Source organism: Scomber scombrus, chromosome 7 (assembly GCF_963691925.1).
Source record: "Scomber scombrus chromosome 7, fScoSco1.1, whole genome shotgun sequence".
In the NCBI taxonomy this organism is placed as follows: Eukaryota; Metazoa; Chordata; class Actinopteri; order Scombriformes; family Scombridae; genus Scomber; species Scomber scombrus.
In genome coordinates, this window is record NC_084976.1 from 1,959,857 (window position 1) to 1,983,774 (window position 23,918).

General features: G+C 38.5%; 1 protein-coding gene across 3 annotated transcripts in view; it reads right to left on the reverse strand.

The window, feature by feature from the left end:
- The window catches only part of grik2 (glutamate receptor, ionotropic, kainate 2), a 292,293-nt gene that overhangs the window by 112,701 nt on the left and 155,674 nt on the right, over nt 1-23,918 (reverse strand). For all 3 annotated transcript variants that reach the window (XM_062423343.1, XM_062423345.1, XM_062423344.1), the window contains exon 7: nt 826-969. In XM_062423343.1, coding sequence (XP_062279327.1) covers nt 826-969 — 144 coding nt within the window. The remainder of the gene's footprint in view (nt 1-825; nt 970-23,918) is intronic.

Consider the following 23,918-nt stretch of genomic DNA (forward strand, 5'->3'; position numbering starts at 1 on the left):
TTTGACCACAGCAGTATGAAAGGGCAGAGTAGCTGACTAGCATGGTCACTGAAGGTAAAAACCTGCTTCAACAAGATAAAAAAAGCACTGACTTTCAGCTCAGTTGTATCAGTGTCATACAGTACATACATATTTAGATATAATAATCAATTTCAAGCTGCAAGTCAGAGGACAAAGCAGCCTAGAAGCAGAGGATAAACTGTGAATGGGAAAAGGAGTGAGAGGAGGGTTAAAGAAGATGTACATGCTGAAAAGCTGGATGCTTCATTTAAATCTGTCCAGATTTATGTGGTTTCTGTTTTACGTGGTTTTGGTTTGCAAACCATCACCATACAGTTCAGTTTAATTCTCAGCAGACTTCTCATGATCTCTGCAAACTGAAGACAAACAGGGTTAGAGAGCCCTAAATATAGGTTGAATCCCTGGCCTTTCAATGGACAGAACACTCTGGAATAGCTGTGCCAGCTTCACAAATGCAGTAAACTGGGGCAATTACCAAAAAATTAGATAATGTTGTGTTTTTTGTTCCTGCATGGATGATTAATGCTGAAACAGGCTCAAGATGGCTGCCATCCCCGGGGGAGTATGTGCTCTATGTACACACACACACACACACACACACACACGCACACACACACTAGAAAAATGATTTCCATATAAATAAATACAAAGATAAATCATTGCTATTTATTCATATTTGACTGGCTTAGCCTTATTTACATTCCGTCCCCATCTGTTTTCCTGAGAGCGTGTGTTCTCTGTGTGAAGGTGCTGTGTATGTTGAGGAGGAACGACAGAATGGGGAGCAGGTAGAGACGCATCTACCTCTTTGATGAGGGCCATGAAGCGGTTCCCGAAGCGCCAGGGCTTGTGTCTGTTGCACTGTAATGAGCTGACAGTGATCTGCTGAGACTGCTGCACAGCCACGGCCACCACGTGCACGGCATCGTACATCAGCGCGGCGTCCGTCTGCAAGAAGAGGACAGAGGAGGGAGAGTGTCATTAACATGGACAGCTGCATGCAACAGATCAGCATGGATCTGTTCAAAAACAGAAAAATATCAATATCATAATGGTGGAATCAGAGCCCTCAAGTATGGATCTGCATGTTTTCATGCTATGGGTACAATAACTGTGACTATTTGATCATTTGAGACTTTTTTGGAAAAATAGCTTTCAGCAAAAATAGTGATAATATTGAGCAAGGGGGGGGGAGAGAAAATAGAAGTATTAGCACAAAATTGCAATCTAAAATATGCATGAATAAATCAAAATGAAAAGAACAAAACACTTAAACGGCTGCAGGGTTCAGCAAATATGTTAATGCCAGTTTCAAGCTATGTTAAATAGATTCCACGAGTGGGAAGTATGGGAAGAGTATTGATCACTGAGGTTTACGGATTAACAGCTTGAGAATGGAGAGGGGGGGAAAAAGCAATCATAATGGTGAGAAATAAAGGGGGACTATATATAGAATTCATTTGGGTGACATATAAACCTCAAAACCTAAAAATATATAAACATAACACAACATAAGCATTTGTATTTATTACTGAGTCTGGTTGAATGGTGTTTTCATGTGCATTCTAAAAGATGTGGAAAATAAAAGAATATATACATCACATTTACATAAAATTAAAACCAGCAACATTAGAATATATTAAATAATCGATGGAAATATACAGTATCTGAGTGACTTATATATAAATATAGGGATTAATAAAGCTAAGGTCAAATGCTGGCTAGTTTAAGGGTATCGTTAACGTATAATAATCACCATAATGAGGATTTCAATTTGCATCTCGGTCCATTTGGCCCCTTTTAGCCCCTCAATGACAAGATTGCACATTCTATAATATACTTTAATATTCTTGCCATGTGTAAACTCCCAAGGTATGCTGTATGAATAAATGAAAAAAAGGCTCCTGCACACTGTCCCACTCATTGCTATAGTATTATAGAGTTGCAACTTTTCCGTCCCTCAGACCTTCATCAGGCATATCACAGGAAGCATTTTCACACTTTAATATATAGAAAAGAGCTGCCTCAATCATCCAATAAGGCTAATAACAGGCTAACTGATGAGCACCTGGGTTAATACTAATGATGTGTGTCACCTGTCAGCCAATAGAGTGAGGATTAGAAAGAACAGAAAAATATCAAAATTGGTAACATATAATAGAATAACAATACATTTAAGGAGTTGATGTCACTTGATCGATAAATATCAGTGGTCAAAAATACAACATGGGAGCATGTTGTATAAATAATAAATGAATCCTAGTCAAGAGTATTCAGCAAACCTAATGACACAAGATAAAATGGTGCTTTAGAACACATATACATGTATATATATGACTAGCTGCAGCCAACACTCTCAAAGGCCTTTCAGAGACACTGATCATATGAAACAATATGTATACAGTCAAATGTGTGCACAGTGATGCAACAGTGGACTATATACAGTAATGATAGGATATTATGCATAATTAACCCATGGCTGCAATGCTGGATGCACAATTGACAGCAGTGTTCACAACACAGTTGGGTAAAGCTGTTGTAAGGATTGATGTGGACATCGAAGAGGAATCTACAGTAAATAAAGACACTGTTGAGTTCAGGAGCAGGGACTGGAAGTAAGAGCAATTTTCTCCATGTCAATTAAAACATGGTGTTGATAATACTCTTATTTATTACAGCCGCGAGGAATAGTTCGAGCAAATTAAATACGCAGCAAACAAAAGGCTCTCAAGCTCAATACTCTATATACACAGATGCCTTTTTTTTCCAGTCTGACTCTGCGCTGCGAGAACTTACTGTCTCTCTCTCTCTCTCTCTCTGAAATAGTCTTGACAGTAAACAGTCGGTCAGAATAGGGGAGTGTTACTGAAGTTATCAGAGAAGTGCCAGTCATCTACGCTCCATGAAAGAAGCCTATAATTCTGCAGTTCCTCAAAAAAAAAATCTAATTAGTGTTTGTCTCGCTTGATTGAAAAGCAATCAAAACAGCTCTCCACAGTTGTTGCATGGAAATCATGCCCTCGGGTGCTCGGGAAAGCATTGTCCTGCAGGAAAAATCACTCCCCAAACCTGTCATTTTCCCCCATTTGAGCTCTGATTGAGCATCGCAAGGTTACAGCTTAAAATGACTGTTCGGCTGTAATAGTGCAGCGAAGACACTCCAGTGGCTATTTGAATTATGCGAGTGAATGTGTGTGTGTGTGTGTGTGTGTGTGTGTGTGTGTGTGTGTGTGTATCTCTATCCATATGCATGGTAGATGTCCAGAGATGTTTCAAAATCAATCACAGTCAATAAGCTTGCCTTCTAGGCATTCAGACTGACTTCAGTGTGTGCCCACAGCAGTGTAAGGTATTAATAATCTGTGTTAAAAAAAGGTGTTGAAGCAAAGGGAGTGTGAATTTATTGCAGTGTGGGTGTCACCTAGAGGCTGGTAAGTGTGTGTTGGAAGTTAAAATGGTGTGCTTTGCAGATACTGGTGTCATGGAGCAGTGTTGCATGGATATGACTGCATGGTTACTATAGAACTGACATTTGCTACACTGCCACAAGTCCAGATATTTGCCACATATGTTTAAAATGCAAGTAAAATGTGTAAGGATCAGGCTACAATTAACACATCACCAAGATTAAGAATAAGAAGGTTCATCGTCTGACAATCATATGAACCATATGTACAGTCTATCCTGAGGGTGTTACAGGAGGAAAGCTTAAGGATTGCCTAAAATGCAGAGGCTTCATCCTCTGGAAAGCAGGAGTGTGTTCAATGAATTCCATGGCAACCTGCTTGTTTCATTATATTGTATGTTTGTGGTACAACTAAACCTTGCAGAACAACTCACGCTGCTCCTATTGGCAGGGTGACTTTCTTTAACACATGACTGAAGCTTTCCTGATCTGTCAACGTTTGGTTCAATTTAGACAATTTTAACAACTTGGTTGAGGTTAGGAAACATGTTGGTCGTGGTTAAAAGAAGCTGTGAAGTAGAAGAAGTTGAGTGTTGGTAGGAGATGGGATGTAAACTGAGGTTTCCGAAGTCAAAGTTGTGTGTTTTGTTGACCCAACCATCCACCCTGACGTCCTCCCTAACAGACTTTGAGTGCTACACACTGCCTCTGCCTTCAGTTCTAATTATTCACACGACTCCAAGAGTTTCTCGTCAGGAAAGTTTAAACACTGATCATTTGGACTGGCCAAATTCTGTCATAGTTCTATTCTATCTGAACTTCTTAACGCCACTTTAGTTCAACGCCACTGTGTGCAAAAGAGTTAAGCATGACTGCCAGCTTCATGGCAGCATGTCTTTCTCTCAGCGCTGAGGGCAACAGCTGCAGCTCTGTGATGTTCACACTGCCATCCATTCTCTCCACTAAAAACCACACAGGCCTGCAGGAACCTCATAATAACAATGTGACACCCTGTCAGTCAATCACAGCACTGATCCTGTGAACATGAGAAGTCAGTGGGATTTATCATGTAGTAAAAGAACTTGTATGCTCGCCCACATAGCTGATACTCGCCTGCCCCGGCCTCAGTTCATGATTATTTGTATTTTGGAGGTTTATTAAAAGGCTGAATCGACAAAAAGACGTTCCAGTTGAAGCTTTTCAGTCAATACGGTGTCAAAGTTAAGAAAGTATTTCATGAATTAAATATGCTCTTAATTAAAATAAGCAGTCAAATGTATTCAGCAGTGTGCAGGAGTGAGTGAAGATGAACCGAGGCTTGCTGGAGGAGTTCTGGCAGCAGAGGTTTGTGTGCCTCTCTGCTTCTCCCTGGTGCGAAGCCTCACAAGTACCCGTCAGGCAGACTCGCAAATGATTTAGCAACACCGGCACTTCACTCTATAAACATCTCATTAAAATCAATTATGTCACTCCTGAATGAAATTAAAGCTAAACGCTTTAAAAGCTGCTTTTCCCTTGTGTCAGCCAATATGAGCATTACCCCTGACGCCGTCTATTTTTCCACCTCATTGTTGCCTCCTCTCTCTCATATCTCACAGAGAGAGGGAGAGAGATTTATTAAATCTCCTAAAGTCAGATTGATTTCAACAGTTTTATGAATTGTTAAAAGGCCCAGGCCTGATTTGGCGGCTGGAAAAGATTCCCCGCCCACTAACCAACTAGCTCATCAACATCGCCATGGAAACAAAATGGCAAGAAATAGCTTTTCTCCTGGTTGGGGTTGGGGTTATCATTTCATGACACTGGTTTGCAGCATGGTCTTTGTTAACTTGAACCTTACCTTAGCCACTATCAGTAGTTAGTTGCACATTTTTCAATTTAATGCAATTGAATCCATTTTCAATGAATATGTACAACTCCTACATCCTCATACAGTAACTGAATCGGATTCCTATAAAAACCAATAGGAACCCAATATATTAATCTAAGTGTACTGAAATAACAGTGATAAAAGTGCACTGATGCCCATGTTTTTATTTTCTCCAAAAATTACATCAGTCATATTGCATGTGACAGTTGCCCAAAAAACAAAACATAAACAAAGGAACAAACAGACAGAGGTCAATTCTAGCCCTTCCTAAAATTTCAGAATAGGGGAAAATGATGGATTTATTTCGAAGTTCCTCAAGGAAACATGAGGCCAGTAGCAGGCATCCAGGGTTTAGGCTGATAATAGCAGAAAAAAAGAAAAGGGGGGGTTGTGAGGGGGAAGGGTGGGATGGGGAGGGGGTGGTGGCGGTATTTTTTATAGCTGATTCCTTAAGCGGTGAAGGATGGCGGCTGCAGTCAGAGCTCTGCTGGTCACGTAGAAAGCTGTCGTCACGCTGCTCTGGCTCTTTTGATTGAAACATAAACACCTTGAGAGATGAGGCCACACTTAGGAACAAGCCAGGGAAAGTAGGTATAGGAAGAGTGTGCGTGTGTATGTGTTAGAGTGGGCGAGTATAAAGTTTACCACTAGACCGAGCCCCGGCCCCCTCCTCCCTGCTACTTGAAGGGATTAAAAATTGAGCATGTTTTGTACTCTTTTGGAATCTCTCAGAGGCCTTAGTCATGACTAGGTCACTCACTGCCATCAGCTATTGCTATTCTCAGCATTGTACACACAAGCTGTACTGATATGTCATAAATTATTTTATCCAGAGAATTTTGGTACATTCCCTGGTGTCAGGAAGGACACAAGTAGCTAAAAATGAGTCAGTTACCTGGCTGTATGTGTGCTTGCATCCTGATTTAAGGAATAATATGCTGAGTGTGGAAATGTGACGCGTCATTTCAATGAAAATGACCTGATTTCACCATCAGCATCAGTGTGGTGAACAGCTCCGACTGCAGACAGCTCCTGGTTATACCTAATAAACTTACCAGGTTAATAAGAGGTTCATAATTGCACAACTTCAAATGAAATTAAATCAGACCTCATATCTATAATTATTAAAGATTAAATCAAACACAGGCCTAACAATGTATTAAATCTATATTAAGACCAGATGAAGCAAAACTAAAGTTATTCCAATGAAATATTTTGTCCTCATACTTGAAAACAAAGTTGCCTGACTGTGTAATACAAGACAGCCTACTCTCCCCTATCTGCCTTATGGTTTCCATAAGGCAGATACGGAAAGGGAAATTCTGGTACCAGCCTGGATCCAATTATTTTGCCTCTAAGTGCCTAATGAGGACTGGGTGAAGACTTTTTTGGGTCTGGTCCTGTATTTACCAAGTGTGCTGAAGCTGGCAGCCGCAAAATGGACTGCAGTGTAATCCTTGGGGGCAATTGTGCTAGCTGCTTGGTTATCACGGTGCATTAACAGTCCCTGGTTAACTCTGATAATGGTATTATTTACTAGTGAAAAACAGCCTTAAAATGATTCAAACTAAATGTATTTACAGGAAAAACTGACCAGCCAACTCTGTAGACGGTCTTTTAATACAACCAAACACTGAATAAGCCTTTTTTTTAGGTGACCAAAACGTTACTATTAAATTTCATGAGCTGAAAACACACTGTGGAATAGTGATGGCTACACCTATACTCATTGAATGGGTGGTTACACCATATTTACATTACACAATCAATGTTGTCATTGTGGTAGAGACTTGTCAATTACAAGGTAGCCACACCCTAAAACATACACTGCTTTATCATCTAAACCTAACCCTAACCATAACTTACTCTGAATGGGACCATCATTTAAAAAATGAACATCATGCTGTGTTGAAGACTTGACACTAGCAATTGAGACCATAGACTCAACAGGAAAGTGTTTACTGAGGTAATACATTAAGTGAGAAGTCGTTTTCTCATAGACTTCTATTGTTCCAGTGTTGAAGTTGTGTGAAACTTCACAGCTAAAGTGTAAAAGTTAGAGTTTCACAATAACAAAACTCTCATTGCTGTAATTTAAAAAGAAACACCTACTCAAATAAAATGCTGTAACATGCAGCGTGCAGTTCAGAGGTTAATGAAAGTTCTGTGTTTTTGTATTGTATGACAATCGACTTTTCTCCTATTTTTAGTTGGTACATAGACATTGCATACATGAAAAAGGAAGAATAAAAGATATGCTTGTTAACCCCTTACATACTGTTGGGGTCAAATTTAACCCATTTTGACATGTGACAGCTGTAAAAACACCCCAAATGTCTTTTACTCTGAAATGTGATGACTTTTTCTTAAAGTGGCCCAAAATGCACAAAAATAAAAATATTTTAAATGTTATACTTTTGTATAGATGCTACACATTTATGTCCATTGAGGCTGTTCTGGGTCAGTATCTGACCCGTATCTATTAACATGTGTTTTAGTGAAATGAATAGTTAATAGTTTTAATAAGATAGTAGTTTTTATGATGTAGCAGTGAAGACTGATGGCTCTAATGGTTATACAATAAACCCCACACTTCCATTAAGTTCTAGTTATTTTCACTTTACATAAAATACATTTACATCATTATTGCTATATTATATTTTCATGTCTTAGGTAAAATAGGACATGATTTTGCGTGACAGTAGATGTTTATTCTCCAATGAGTGGTGTAAAAGCTACAAAATAAACTTTCTCTCTAATCAAGGTTTAATCACACATGTATTAATCAGTCAGATCGACTATTGATGCTTTCTAAACAAATCTGTGCGGTTCAAAATAGACACTTTTGAGTGGAACATACTGCGAAGGTGTAGAATATGAACAGTATGTAAGGGTTAAATATCAGAAACACTCGTTTTCATCTCAGCAGACTGGAAGGGCGTGTTGGTGTCCGTGTTTGATTGACAGCGTATGGCAGGCTGCCAGAGTGCCGGTGTTACACCATAGAGAACAGAGATAAAGTACAGTAAACAAACTGCAAACAACTAGCTGTCAGTCATGGACACAGCATGTTGTTAGCTGTGGTATTGAAGAGTAAGAATCACATCAGCATTTAACTGGACCAAAGTGACACTTGCAGGTATGTTTACATGCTGTTTAATGTACTGCATCTGAGCAGCTAATTAGCCTGCTAACTGACATTAGCAGGGCACTTTTCCCTGGGGAATGATTGTTTGGTGGCTCGTTCAATAAGCTATGTATGTGTGTGTTCATGTTTTTTAGGTAAGAAGGAGGCTTTAGTAAGAAGGTGGGTTGTTCATAGTCTGGTTATTGTGTTGTGTATCAGGATGCGATCAGGCTCAGTGTGACTGTCTGCTCTGCCTATGATAGAATGTCATGTTACTGCTTTATGCAACATTAAATAGACTGTAGGGAAGTAAGTTTTCCATCTATGTAAACAGATGACTAATGGTTTTCTGTCAATGCAAAACTAAACCAAAACCTATACAACATATATTCTCCCTTTTCCTTCTTACATTTTTTTCCCTCCACAGGATGAGTGATATGTCTACTGTAGAAATGTTAAAATCCTATTTAGTTCAGTTACTTCAATTAATCTGTAAGTGATTTTATGAATGCCATCCAAAGACAATCTTTGCAGCCTGAACTGCTACCAAAAAGCCAATGATTCACTTTCCCCCTTTAGCCCAGGAAAAGTTAACTAAATTCATGCCAACAAAATTCATGCAGTTGGCATACCAGCAACCCCCCCCCCCCCCCCCTCAGCTGACCTACACCAACCATACAATGAGTAACACATGAATAATAAGCACCCGTTTTTCAGAGCCTGTGTATCAGTGATTTTCACCATTTCAACCAGATAAATAAAAGTAGATTCAGCCTGAATGTCCAACTGCAGACCAGTACAGCAACTCTGCTATAAATTCTACATTTTTGAAGTTTCTACATTTATGTATTGTTGTTGTTGACATTGTCAAGAAGGTGATAATTCTGCTTCATGTTTATTATTGAGGTCATAGTGGGTGATGGTGGTGTATTACGGTGCATTATATTCAATGGTGTTCATAATATTTTGTCCACCCCATTAACATACACGACGGGGGCAAAATATTAGGAACAACATTCAATGTAATGCACCTCAGTACACCATCACCACTTAGTAGAACTTCAGTAATATATTTAAAGTAGAATTATCATCAATTTAGACAATGTTAACAAAAACTTTAAAAAAGTAGAATTTAAAATCAGAGCTGTTGTATTGAGTTGGATTGCACAGGTGTACCTAATGAATTGGCCAGTGAGTGTCAATTCGAAAATTCAAAATGCAAAACTTCAACCACTGAAATTAATCTCTGCACAAACAGAAAAATTCAATATGTAGTTTTGAAGCTAGTTGTCTACTGGAACTACCATATTAGTCTACTTGTTGAACAACAGAGGGGTGCAGTGAACAAATCCAAAACCAAACTTGCACTGTATCTCTCAGACATCATTTGCCAAAATGTTGAAATATTCCTTTAAGTTTAGGCATCTCAGAAACACTGATATGCATATTCAGGTCAGAGATGTTTAGTGAGGTTATGTGTACAGTGTGAGCACCTCTTATTATTCCATGTACTACAGATGGAAAAATGAACTTGTGTATCAGAAAATCAATGCAACAGTGAGAAAAAGAGGGAGAGCTTCATAATTATATGCACACTATTCTGTGTAATATGTTATGCAGATTGTGTAATATTTTAATATATGACAGTGATACAGTGTTGGTTACATTATTATGCTATGTGTATTAAATTTAAGTTAAATATTAGCACAAACAATTAGTTTCCAGTAGAGTCTTAATATAACTACAGAGCATTCAAGTGTTTGATGATCATGTTTCTATGGATAAAACATGCCCCAGATATCGGCTTATATTCATTTTACATATTTATTTTACTCGTCTTTTTATGTTCATTTCTTAAAATAAATTCCTTAAAATAGCACAGGCAGGGAAAAAAACAGAGTCTGATCCCTCCATCCGACATCAGCAGCAACACCATTAAAGAGACGACAGTGACAGTGAGAGAGGGAGAGAAGAAAGAGCATGTCACTTATTCCCTCCATTAGCTTCATTAGTGCAGGAGGATGAGGCAGATTAAGACCGCAGCGGGTTGGATGATGATGCGATTTGGCAGGGTTATCTGTTATTTCAGGCCCAGCCATTTTGGCGCCTCTGTTTGGGCTGGGTTATAATGTGATGTGATGCCCGGGCCCTCGGGGGCCACGCTGCTGTTGCTACCAGCCTCTCTGATTAAAATCTGCTCTCACCAGCCAGCCTCAGTCTGGATGCCCTCACGCTCCCGTTCTCATCCAGCACCACAAAGCTTTCACTTCCCATCCCACATGATGTTTCAGCACAGTGCCATGCAGTTTAAGGCCAGACACTTCACATGCTCACACCTGTGCACTATCCAGAGCTCGACAGAGAAATCACAGCTTGTACAAAAAGGTTAAGTAAAAATAGATAAATGTTTCATTGTGCTCAATAAAAAAATGTTCAGCTTTTGAACTGTGTCTCATGTAAAAGAACTGAATGAGTAGTACTTAAATGCAAATAATCATCCATTATGAAAAGTAAACAATGGTCCCTTTTAGAGTGTTAAATTACTAATGCATTGATTTATAAATCCTTTAATGCTTAATCTATGCATAATAATTTCTACTGACATCTCATTTTATGGGCCGGCCATATGTTTTATCAACCATTATCATCTTTGTCTGCAAATGAGTTAAAGATGTGTATGTCTGCTGCCATACTGTCCTATATGACTGTCTGGTTGTACTGCATACATGTTGATATTTTATACACATAATTACTATTGCTTTTATTTAATTGCAAAACAAATCACTGCTGAGAGAGTCGATATGTGTGATTTTAACTGCATTGCTGGCATGCACAGAATCCTCCATCATACCTTGGTGCAGTTAAATGTGTGCAAAGTGAAATGCTACAAATCCATAAGATGCAAGTTAGCACGTGCTGGGTCATAAACTGGATTAATCATTACCAAATTTGTAATTTAAAAAAAGAGTCTTATTTTTGTGTGTTACTAGTTTAAGGGTTGATGATGTTGGATTTAAAACATATAATACATATACATGGACTTTAAGGTGATAATATTTCATCAAATATTACTTAATTAATAATGTATGGTATTTGTAACCATTTTATTTAACTAGAACAAAAAGATTTCTGTTGGTTTCTGTTTCCTTTAGTTTTTTCACCACATACTAGAACCAGTGACCACAGCTTACATTTCAAAGCATTAGTTGCCATTAACCCTTGAGCCTCACTTTAAAAACAGTGTTCCTTAGAGTTCCTTAGGAACAAAAATGTCCACGTCAAAAGACTGCCTTAAAAACATTACAAATTAATATTTTTTAACCAACATCAGTCCAAATACTTCAGGATTTTAACCCTTTAAATGTCAGTTTGTTTACATATAATAACCTTTTTTTAATGAAAAAACCCCACAAAAAATGAATTATTTTCCATATACTAAATGCAAAGTTATTTTGGGGGTGACTATCACAGTCTGGGAGCCCAGGCTTCAAACTGTAGGTTTTTTTGTTTTGTTTGCGTGTTTGTTTTTTATGCCCACACCAACTAAACTCAAGCCCTCACATTCCCTGATTTACAGAGGATATTGCCTCACTATCAAAGTCCTGAGCACATGAGCGGTAGGAGCAGTAAATGAACTCTGGCTGTCTCTAGATGCAGTTTTCATACAAGTGTTCAGGTCCAAGTTCCGCCAAAACACACCTGCGCCCCCAGCAGTACTGTGGCTAAACACATCCAGTGTAGACACTGACAGAAAAGTGAAGTTGCTGCTGTTGCACTGCAGATATGTTTGTGCCTCATACACGCCTTTAGCAACATAGTGTATGTGTGTGTGTGTGTGTGTGTGTGTGTGTGTGTGCGTGGCTACTCTGCTGTTAATGCTGTGCTTCCTCAGAAATTAATGACAGGTATCTGCAAAATGCAAATAAGTGCATGCAGTGGGGGCAGTATGTCAGGATGTGAAATAAGATCTCTTTAAAACAGATGTCATTTGAATGTAACCTTTACTAGTTGAGAAGGTACAGAAAACAGCTTTTAGACCATTGTGAAAAAAAGCACCACTGTTCTCAAACAGTGTTGTTATATCTAAATAAACTTGAATAAAATACCTTTAGGGGCTTAAATGATTCATAAAATTGGTCTTTCTCTGGTCTGAACCGTGTCAGACTGTTGAGGAATGAGTTTGTCGCAGCTCCCTGGCAGTTGAAGGGGCAAATGAAGGTGACGGAGATGCAAAGTCTCCAACCGCTCCTGTCAGTCACTGTGGCTGGAGTAGCTGAAATGTATTCTGGGATGCAGCTGAGGGAGAAAAAAGACGTGGGTGTCGAGCTACACGAGGGTTACACCAGATTCTCCCTGCGGAGTCTCTCCAGATAATGAGACACGACTAATGTCACTAATTGGTGATTAAATGAATAGTGTCTGCTTATTGGATAACTTCATGTATTAAGGGTTTGACCACTGTGCTCGCTGTGGCCACTTTGCTTAGTAGAGTCTTTTTGTGCAAATTCACTGCTGCAGATATCATGTGACCTATAAAAAACAGCACATGTATAAAGTTTGAGAGCAGGGGTGAGAGGTTTAATTACTGTTCAGTTCAGTGTGGAAATGGGCCAGATGCTGATTTAAGTGACTGTGAATGTGGTATGATGGTCAGGGCCTGGTGGGATTTTACCTCACAGTGTCTGGAAAATCCACGCAGAGGGACATCTCAGCCCAAAATAGAGTTGAAATGGATGAACTATGACTGAAAGTGCCTTCAACTAACAGGACCAAGCAGTCAAAGTGAGTTAGTGAACATACAAACTAGAAAAAAGAGTCAATGGACTGGTGGCAATGTCTTAATGCAGCTTAAATTAACTCTGGATTGACTAAAAGCTCCAGAACAAACCAGTACATTGAAATAGTTTTGTTTACAGTTTCCAAAGATTTTACTGTCAAGCTCAACTTTTAACTTTTGTAAGATATGCTAACATTGGTCCTTTTTGTCACATTCACTTTTTATCTTCTTGTGAAGTGCTTCTAATCATTTGTCAGTGTGCAGACAATCATTTATGAAATAAGCCTTATCATTTTAGCTACATGTTCCTGACACTATCTTTTGAAAATGCTCATTGTGGATAAGAAGTCCTTCAGATGTTTAAAATAGAGAGAATAGCTTAGTCTTTGTGAATTTATAGAACTCTTTGTGATCACCAGAGGAAATAAGAAAGGTGTCCAGCACATATTCACTGCTGTGCAGCCAGTACATGGTAAATAATAAATGGACTGTACTTATATAGCACCTTTCTAGTCTTTTTAACCACTCAAAGCGCTTTTACACTACATGTCACATTCACCCATTCACACACATTCATACACTGATGACAGGAGCTACCACACAGGGTACCAACCTGCTCATCAGGAGGAGACTAACATTTATATACATTCACACACCATTGGTGCAGCCATTGGGAGCAGTTTATGGTTAAGTATCTTGCCCAAGGACACATCAACATGTGGACTGGAGGAGGTAGGTGATTGGTGGACAACCTGCTCTACCTCCTTGTCCAGATCATTTGGAAACACAAAGTGTATTGAATGTATGCTGATGACACACACTGTTACACCAATCCTTGCCCCCTGCATTAAAGGCATGGGAACATTAAAACGTCCAACAATATCCTGCAACTTGATAATGCTACTTGAACATTGTTAAAAAAGTTACTGTGAAACATCTTGATGAATAGACTTTGATGAATTAATGCTGTTTGGGGGAAAAGAGGAGAATTTTCATCCTTTTATAGTCACTTCTTCTTGCTACAGTTCACTCTGTAGAGTTTTATTGGTAGAAAGTGATCCAAATCAAATACTGGCATTGTGCAGCTTCAAAAAAAAAAAAAAAGCATAATATAGATATCGACCTTCAAGAAGCCATATCACTCAAAGCCTTTATACACTATCAACTTTGCAAAGTAAACATAAAACAATTTAGAAATAAAAGAGCAGACTGTGAGATGGGAGCACAGCAGACTGCCTCCAGGCTCTTGTTTATTTCTGCAACTCTGCCTGCGGCTGAGATTCCAGATGGGGTTTATACTCTTTCACTTCACAGAAATCAAATATTTTCTCTAAAATCTTTCCGATGGCAAACATTTTTCCCTTCATATATATATATATATATATATATATATATATATATATATATATATATATATATATATATATATATATATATATATATATATATATATATGTATGTGTGTATATATATATATATACATACACACATATTATATATATAGTAAGCATGGTTAAAAGCTCTGTTAAATTAAACCTATTTTGCATTGGGGTAAAATGTTGAGTCAAAAGAAGTAGCAAGAAAAAAGGGGTGGGGAGGGGGGGACAGCGCCTCACCATTTATGCCCGTACAATTGTGTGACAATAATGTGCCTCAATAGGAGGGGAAATTGACTGTGTAAAACCAAATCATTACTATGGCTGGCTTTCCTTTGTAATGACAATACGTGTCTCTCCACATCCCATCAGTGTACATGCCCCTAAAATGACGCCAGGAAATGAGTCCTGAAGATGACTGCTGGCTGCCAATGAGAGTGATAGAGATGACAACTGGAGGATAGCTACAAGCCATTAACGCACACAGCAAAGGCTGGATATGAGCATTCTATTGGGATACTTGACAGGAATAAGGACACAAAAGGCAAGGGCTCATGGGATTTAAAGCACGGTGGTGAAAATGGCAAACAACAAGATCATATCAGTCGCATGCCCAAACACATTACTGTTGAACAAGTTGAAACATCAATACTTAGAGGCACTGACAGGAAGCTGGACTCTGTTCCGTCAGACATCTAGCACATCAATGCATGTCGACACTTCTGAAATGTAATTACTGTCCAGCATTAAGACATCAAGGTTGTTTTTCCACCCAAGAAATAAGTGAAAGATTAGTACCAATACATTCATGAAGACAGAGGCAGAGATTTAGTTTGTAGTGAAAGAGCGGGCTACAGTGTATCCATCCCTCTAGTCCCTAAAGCACAAATCCTGTGTAAGGTCATGCTGGTCGGTGCATGTATCGTGTAAACTGTTGGATACATTGGTAAAGGCATAGAACTATATCATAAAAAAACTGATACTGGAAAAGTCTGCTTAACCTCTGATTTTGTTCACTGACAAAACGTTTTCTTTGCAATGACACTATAAAATGCTCCCCTTTTAAAAATATGTTTTCTTTTATTTCATTTATAAAGTGTAGAACAAGTCCAGCCATCAATATTTTACAATGTGGTAAGTCCTTGTGAAACATGTTTTGTTTTGCTTAACCCTTACACACTGTTCATATTCTACACCCTCACAGTATGTTCCGGGTCAGTTTTGACCCAGTCTAAGAATCTCCTCATAAAAAGTGTTTATTCCAAATTCTGAACCACAGATGTGTTTAGAAATGTTTGCGCATTTTGGGTCACTTCAGGAAAAGTCATCAAATTTCAGAGTAAAAGACATTTGGGGTGTTTTCACAGCTGTCAAATGTCAAAATGGGTCAAATTTGACACTGAACAGTACGTAAGGGTTAAATATCCAAAGATGTTTTCAAAATCCTCTCTTTGTACAATATTACTGCATGATAATTACAGTGTAGATAAGGCCATTTAAATATTATGCCTATGGTCAATAAAAATATCGTTGAATGGTATCTCACAGGACATGCTTCACACCCATCCACCCTGACCTCCACACACCTTACTTCCCTACTTGCCACATAATGACTCAGTAGTTGAGTCACTGGCACTCAGTGTTACTCAATATGAATTATGACATACAGAATCATTCTAAATGGATTCCTTTGTGTACAGGGTTAGACGCTTTGATCCACTCAGAAACAGACACAGACAAGGACAGTGTACACCTGAGTGGTTCCGTACATGCTGCACATTAAACACATCCCATACATGTGCAGTTTGTCACTCTTGTAGGCAGCCGCTGTTCACAGTCATAATTATAGGGCTTGTGCAATCACCCACGCTGATATTTCCATCCCCCACATTCCCAATGGGGACATTTTTTATATACTGACATACCTTGACACACCTCCAGGCAAGTTAGAGTTTCAAACTCATCTAACATGGGAGTTGCTGGTTAGTGCTGTTGGCAAAGAGGCCAAACCATATTGACCACTAAAGGCCCATTTATGCTCAACGTACGTACGAAAATGTATACGTCCTTTTCATACGATGTTACCGTCACTGCTCACATACTTCCATGCGTCCTTTACGTTGGCATGGATGTTAACCAATACATCCACCAGGGGGCAGCCCAGAGTCAAAAGTTTATGACAACAACAAACTCAAAAACAAACATGGCAACTGTGGAGGAGATATTGATAATATACCTCTTTCATAAAAGACAAAAACGATATGTTTAAAGTTTCTAACCAACTCGCACCTTTCCTCAAAAAGTTCAGCCATTGTTATTTCTTCTTCGTGTCTCACTAGAGCTATGTATCGGGTAGTGACAGCAACACTGCCCCCATGGTTTCCGGTGGTGGTACTGCTCCGTTTGGGCCGTATCCGTAAGCTTTATGGAAACATGCAGAAATACGGACGAAATGAACGCAGAGCACGGACAGAAGGCTCCGTCCGCATGGAACAATGGAACAATTGAAGGTATGCGGTGTTCAAACAGAAGTTTTAGGCCTGATAATGGCACTACAGCATAGGTCAGAGTCACTGATCATTAGAGGTAATTCCCTGATGATCCTGCATATCTACAGCAAGTCATGAATCTATTCAGTGGTTGTTTAGACATCTTGCTTTGGGTCAAAATGTTGAACATGTTTGATACAAAAACCAGCGTTCATTACTAAATAACCAAAAGCTCTGTCTTCCTTTGGAACTGTTATTCACTAAACACTGTATATGCCAACAGTGTATAAAGTCAACTTGCTTTTGTCCTTTTCTTTCATTTTACTATCACTCTGTCAGTCAGAGGAGAAATAAACACAAGAAAAACATATTCTCATACACTATCTGTGTTTACATGGCTGATGCTGCATGACTCACAGGAAATGCAATAAAGTTCATTCTTACTTTCTATCTGACACGTCTGCATTAAACATTTACACACATACTGTAAATAGAAGAGAGCAGGCAGTAGTGAATATTAAAACCAAACAGAGTCAGAGGAATGAATGCAAACATAACTGAGAACACGAGTGTTAATACCTGAAAGTGAACCTTCGTACACACACACATACACACACACACACACACACACACACAAACTTCTCTCCTCGTAAGGACGCTCACTGCTCTACATTTACTCATTCTAATACCAAGTCCTGACATTGATGAAGTGAGGGCCAGCCTGAGGGTGTCATTTTAAGATGTCCTCATTCTGAAGTGCAAAAACTTTAAATGTTTTTCATCGTATTTTGTATAAATGTCAGTAATGAAGATCATTTGTTTCATTCTCAGATCATTTTGATGATAATAGAAATGTATTTCGCAAATTTATTTCTGTAACTGAAAAGGAGTTTAAAGTTAAAACATGTTTTACTTTAACACATTTAGCATACATTTTAAGGAATATTATTCAAATATCATTCAGCCACATGCCTCAAAGTGCTTGGGGGTCTCTTTACCATCAATCATCAGACTCTACAACACCACAGCTCCCAGTACCTCCCACTCCCACTAATAAGACTGAGGCTGTCCTTACTGTTTAATACCAGGAACATTATAGATTATTTTAGAGATTGTTTATTGTTCATTGTATATAGCATTTAGAGATTGTTTATATATAGTATTTTATTTTATTATATTTTATTTTATTTTTTATCACTTGTTACAAAAATACTGTTGTGTCAATTTTGAATTTCCCCCTAAGGGGGTCAATAAAGTGTACCATACCTTACCCTTTTTGATAAATGACTAAAATTGTGCCTGAAATCAAATTTTTTTGGAGTTGTAGTAGATAACCAAATGTCTTAGAAACATACTGTTTCTTAGTTACAGGGTTGAATTTGTATTATTTGTATTGGAGACCTGAAAATATTATCTATTATAATAAAAAAAATAAGAGAGTATTTAGTATAAGAGCAGGTGTAACATCAGCCAACATTTTTTCATGAGGTGAAGAATATTTGGTTTTATGGTAATTGTGTATTTAGTTGATTTTGCCTAATTGCTTGTATAATAACTAACAGACCAAACTTCAATTAAATCAATTGTATTATTTCTATTCTTTCATTTAATGCCATCTTTCAGCTGGATAAATGTGGAGCCCAGGAAGGCGAGCTGTGCTTTAGGGCACAGATAATGTAGATCCTAACAAATAAACACAATGAAAAGAACTAGCTGTACTACAGAGGCTGCTAGATCAGAGTTACAGTTGTAGATTTGCACTGCTGTATTATGTCTTCTTGGACTGCATCTTTACCTCAGAGGGACGGATCCCTCACTCCTTAAATTCATTAGCAACGCTTAATAGAATTTTTTTTAACTTAATTGTTCCTCTATTCAGCGGAGTCTTCCCTCATTCTCTATTACTACAGCTGGTGATATGCTATTACTTTTTAATCCATTTTTCTGTAAAGCACACAGTGAGAATGCCCCACTCTCCCCTCCTCCAGCTGATTTTTTTTTTTTTGTTGTCAGTTTGAAACAAGCGCCTGATTAAATAGAGACAATGATGCAAGTTTCAATTCACAAATTGGAAAAGCTAATCCTCTGCTTAAGATTTCCTTGGGGTAGGAAGATTGAAGACTCTGCCGAGGGAGCATGTTGGGAAATGTGTGCTCTATGAATGTTCTGGAGGCATATGGAGGCATGTGTTCCAGTGATCTAGGTCAGATCACGTGTGTGTGTGTGTGTGTGTGTGTTTGTGTGTGTGCGTGTGTGCGTATGCTTTCACAGGAAAAAATGTACTATATATGTGTGAATAGAGGGGCAAATAAAGGGAGATGTTAGTGCAGGTGGATCTCTGAGTGTGTGACTTTGGGCGCTCGTGAAAATATAACCATCCCCGATTTTTCATTTGCAGTCCTTGAAATGGTGATTTATTGAGAAGGCGTAGCAGTGGGTGACATTCAGGACGGGCCTTTCTTTCAATGTCAGAGCGGCGTTTCATCAGGATGAGCCTTTCTTTCAATGTCAAAGCTGCGTTTCATCACGCTAACCGATATCCACTTCCTCCGCATGTAATTAGAGAGCCTTTTAATTAGAGCTGAGCTGAATGATCGCTCGTTGTCCGTCCCGCCTGCAGCCCACTATCTCCCTGCAGCCCTACTTGGACAACCCACTGAACCCGGTTGATGAAGCATAAATGAAACACAGAAACGTGTGCAGATCATAAAGAATAAAATGCTCATTCACATATAGCCAGATGTAAGGGAATGATGTGACATTACTGTGTTGGTGTGACAATTATTCCCTTCCTACAAACATAAAAAAGTCAGTATTACAAGGAACATTAACCCTCATTTTAATCAAAGTGTTTTAGTTGTCTACTCTAAACCAGAGTGTCAGTTGTCTTTTTCTTCAAAGACTAATTAAAGACAAAAACGTGTTGAGCTGTTCGACATCAGTAGTATGACTGATTGTTTCATAGCTAACACTGAACTCATGTCATATCAGTGTTACAATAACTACTGCTTCTCAACAGTATTCACAGCGATATCCAAGTTGTAATTACAACTAGGAAACTATGTATACAAATTCTGATATATCTAACTTGATGGATGATAAATGGAGCTGTTTGAAGGGGCACACACAAATGGAAAAAGTAACCCAAATTCAAAGAATATAGTGTGAATCTATTAGTGCCTGGCCGATATTAGGGAGGAAAAAATACTGTATTAAACTTGAATTAGGAAAAAGGATTAAATATATATAAAATGCTTCCTATATATATCTTTAAAAAAAATATCGGCACATATTGGATGGAATAAACACTGATACTGATATGATCTGTGGCAGGCCAATATCTGCCGATAATATCGATTGACCGATAGATCGGTCAGGCTCTATAATGTATAGTGGTTTAAATGGTAACTTATAATATAATAACTGTACTTATATAGCATTTTTCTAGTATTTTTGACCACTCAAAGCACTTTTACACTACATGTCACATTCACCCATTCACACACATTCATACACTGATGACAGGAGCTACCACACAGGGTACCAACCTGCTCATCAGGAGGGAGACTAACCATTCACACACATTCACACACTGTTGGTGCAGCCATCGGGAGCAATTTAGGGTTCAGTATCTTGCATAAGGACACACTGACATGGTCCAATTGGTGGACGACCGCTCTACCTCCTGAGCCACAGCCGTTTATTGTCAACATACAGTGTATCAAAACCCTGTCTCGACCAACTGATGTATTTCCCATCTCTATCAACCATTCCATGTAACATGTATGAAAGTATGACCTAAAAAAGGTATACACTGTTGCTGTAGAAACCCAGGAATATGAAAGATATTTCATTCAGACGAACAACCACAGATAATTAGGTGATGAATTTGACAGGCTGTTTAAAAAAATCAGTCTCCATGTCTCAAGGTGTGAGGATATGTTGGCAGAGTGTAGATAGTTTCTGAAGGTGTAAAACACTGATTGGTTCTCAGTGAGCTTCAGTTTTTCTCATTCTGATAAAAGCTCAGATATTTTCCAACAGATACATCTGACCATTCAGCTCTCTTCCTGAGTTTATCAAGCTAATACTGTCATATTAACAGCACATCTCACAGCCAACCTCCTCACTGTGTTTTAGAGGATTCACCTAATAGGGATCATTCACTTCCAGTCTCTCCATTCACTAATAACATCAAGAATCCAAGTGAGGACTCTGTCTGCTAAGATGTTGCGTTTTAAAGTCCAACAACCGAACAAATGATATCAAATACTCAACAATCAGTATCTCTCAGTGATAAAGTGGAGATTATCCTTCCAGAAAAACTACAAACACAGAGGAAAGATCTTTGTCCAGCCTATTTCTCCAAGACATAACTGAGCTCGATTTAATATCAACATGAGATTTTTAAACATTTTCTCATATTGATTAAATTCAGCCTCTGAGAAATAGCCACTTTCTTATCTCAGCTTGATCTCAAAATTGTTGTTTTGTTTAGTTTTTTTCTTCTCTCACTGCACTGATCTGTATTTGTCTGAAATATTCAGCTCTTGAGATAACACAAAGATCCAAAAGAAAACTTGACTGGCTTATAAATGAGCTGGTACAATATCATACATTTGTCTCAGTGATCAAATTCAAGTCTCAACTCTGTTTTATCTGTTCACAGAGTGTTATCTGTTTCCAGAGTTGTCTTTATCAAAAAAAAACAAAAAACAAAGTCAAAACAAGATCTGCATATAAACTTCAGTTTCTCATTAATTTGTCACAAATACATTTCAAATGCCCTCTAAACAAGAGTGTTATTTGTAGAGCAGATGCCCTGCTGGGTCTGCTGGTGGTGCTAGAGGGGGGGGGGGGGGGTCATCAAAATTGCCAGGCATCATGCCACTATGAATTTCATGCAGATCCAATAATGTATTTAAAAATATCTTGCTTTGGACCTCCAGAAAACACAAACAATATTTCTAATAATAAACATAAACAGATTTGATAAATATTCTGAATAGTTTGTCCAGTAATCGGTCAATACATTGATACCCATTGGTCCATTTTGGAATTATAGGTATATTGCCATCACAGAAAGAAAATGGGGGTCCCAAAGTCCAAGTTAGGTAGCAGAGCCACCTCTTTAGCAGATATGAAATGAGTTCTTGACCAGGAGGTATTGGTGCCATATGTTGTTTTCTGGTCCTTCAGTATCTCTCAGTTTGGGCAATGTCCAACAAAAACACACGGAGGACACATTGAGCAAACACTGCAGTGATATAACAACCATCCTGGCAGGGGTTTCCAGAAGAGATGTAATATTGCAACATGTACCATTTGTCACACTGTCCTGCAACAGACATACAGTCTATTTTCACTCTGAGATTCATTAACTAATGCCAAAGACATGTTTGAAACGCCACTGATAAACTTTAACTCCACATGACCATATGTCTTCTTTGGTGTGATGTCTGGATGTAAGCTGTGCTCCATTCACCTGAGCCCCTTTAAAAACTTCCACTTTACTGTTTTAGGGTGACCCAGATATCCTCCCAGGACATGCACAATATCCACCTCAAGTTGAAATGCACTCGCTGTTATCCTATGTGTCTCTACAGAGGTGGATTCTGGAAATCTGCAGTCATTAGACATTTTGAAGTAGAATTGTAAAACTGGGTCTATTTCGACATTTCATTTTATTTAAAGATCTAAGAACTGGGTCTCTGCTCATTTGTGCAGCTTGGTTCAATCACCAAACCAGCGATGAACCATATATGGTAACTTCATTGACTTTGATTTGCAACATAAAAATGAAAACATTTGAAAAAGGATACAAAGCAAAACAAGTCATGTATCATCCCCCAAAAACTCTCTAGGGTTGAAATTTTGAATTTCCAAGTATTTCAATGAGTGCCCTATAAAGGGTTATGTCTGTTTTCTCATGCGTTTCTAAAAGTATTGCCACCAAATCACTTATCAGACATATTGTTGATAAGATATATTAAAAGAAACAGGTTGGAATTCAGTAATCTCCAAATAAAAAGATGTCTTACTGCCGATAAGACAAAGAAAATAACTGTTGTGAACAGTAACATTTTCCTCTAAATGTGTGGAGGTAGAACATGCACCTATTTATTTGATAGCTTATTGTAGTATAATTATATGACCAGTGTATGAACATGTACATCTTATTTGTTATACTAATCAGTTCCTTGATGTTAAAAATCTGTGTGTCACGGTGGATGGCTACAACTCAATACCCCCGCCATTATTTAGAAGTGTACTCTTGACACAGTACGCAGTGACATCTTGAGAATATCAGGTAAACATTGTGTCATCTAAGCTTTGGTAAATCTATTGTGTGAGTGTGGAGTAATGGTATTATCACAGAGAATGTGCATTGTGTTGACATTTCATCTTCTTGATTTGTGCTTTCAACCCATAATGTGAGTTTTCAGAGTTGGAGCCCATTTTACAAAGTGACATGATGTTCCTCTGATGACTACAGCACCAGTTTTGAAGAGGAGGGAGCTCACAGCTTCTCCCTGATGAAGCCATTTACCAGAGCTGATGGAACAGCTTCTTCCTGTCATTGCAAACTAAGCAGAAGGCAGGAGGAGGGAGGGGGAAGGCAGATAGAGAAACAATTAGCCTAGGGGTCCTTGTGATCATAAGTAATAATTTGAGTGAAATTAAGTGGCAGGTTTAACAAGCAGGGATCATTTCACTTTTCCATTCTTCCTGGGGGAAATGTGGCCTTTAATTGAGTTAACACTTTTTGTTTGGCAAACACTCCGAAAGCAGCCCGAGACTGCCACTGTGTCTCATTAGCGACACCCAGAATTGGTGTCGGCACCCAACCAT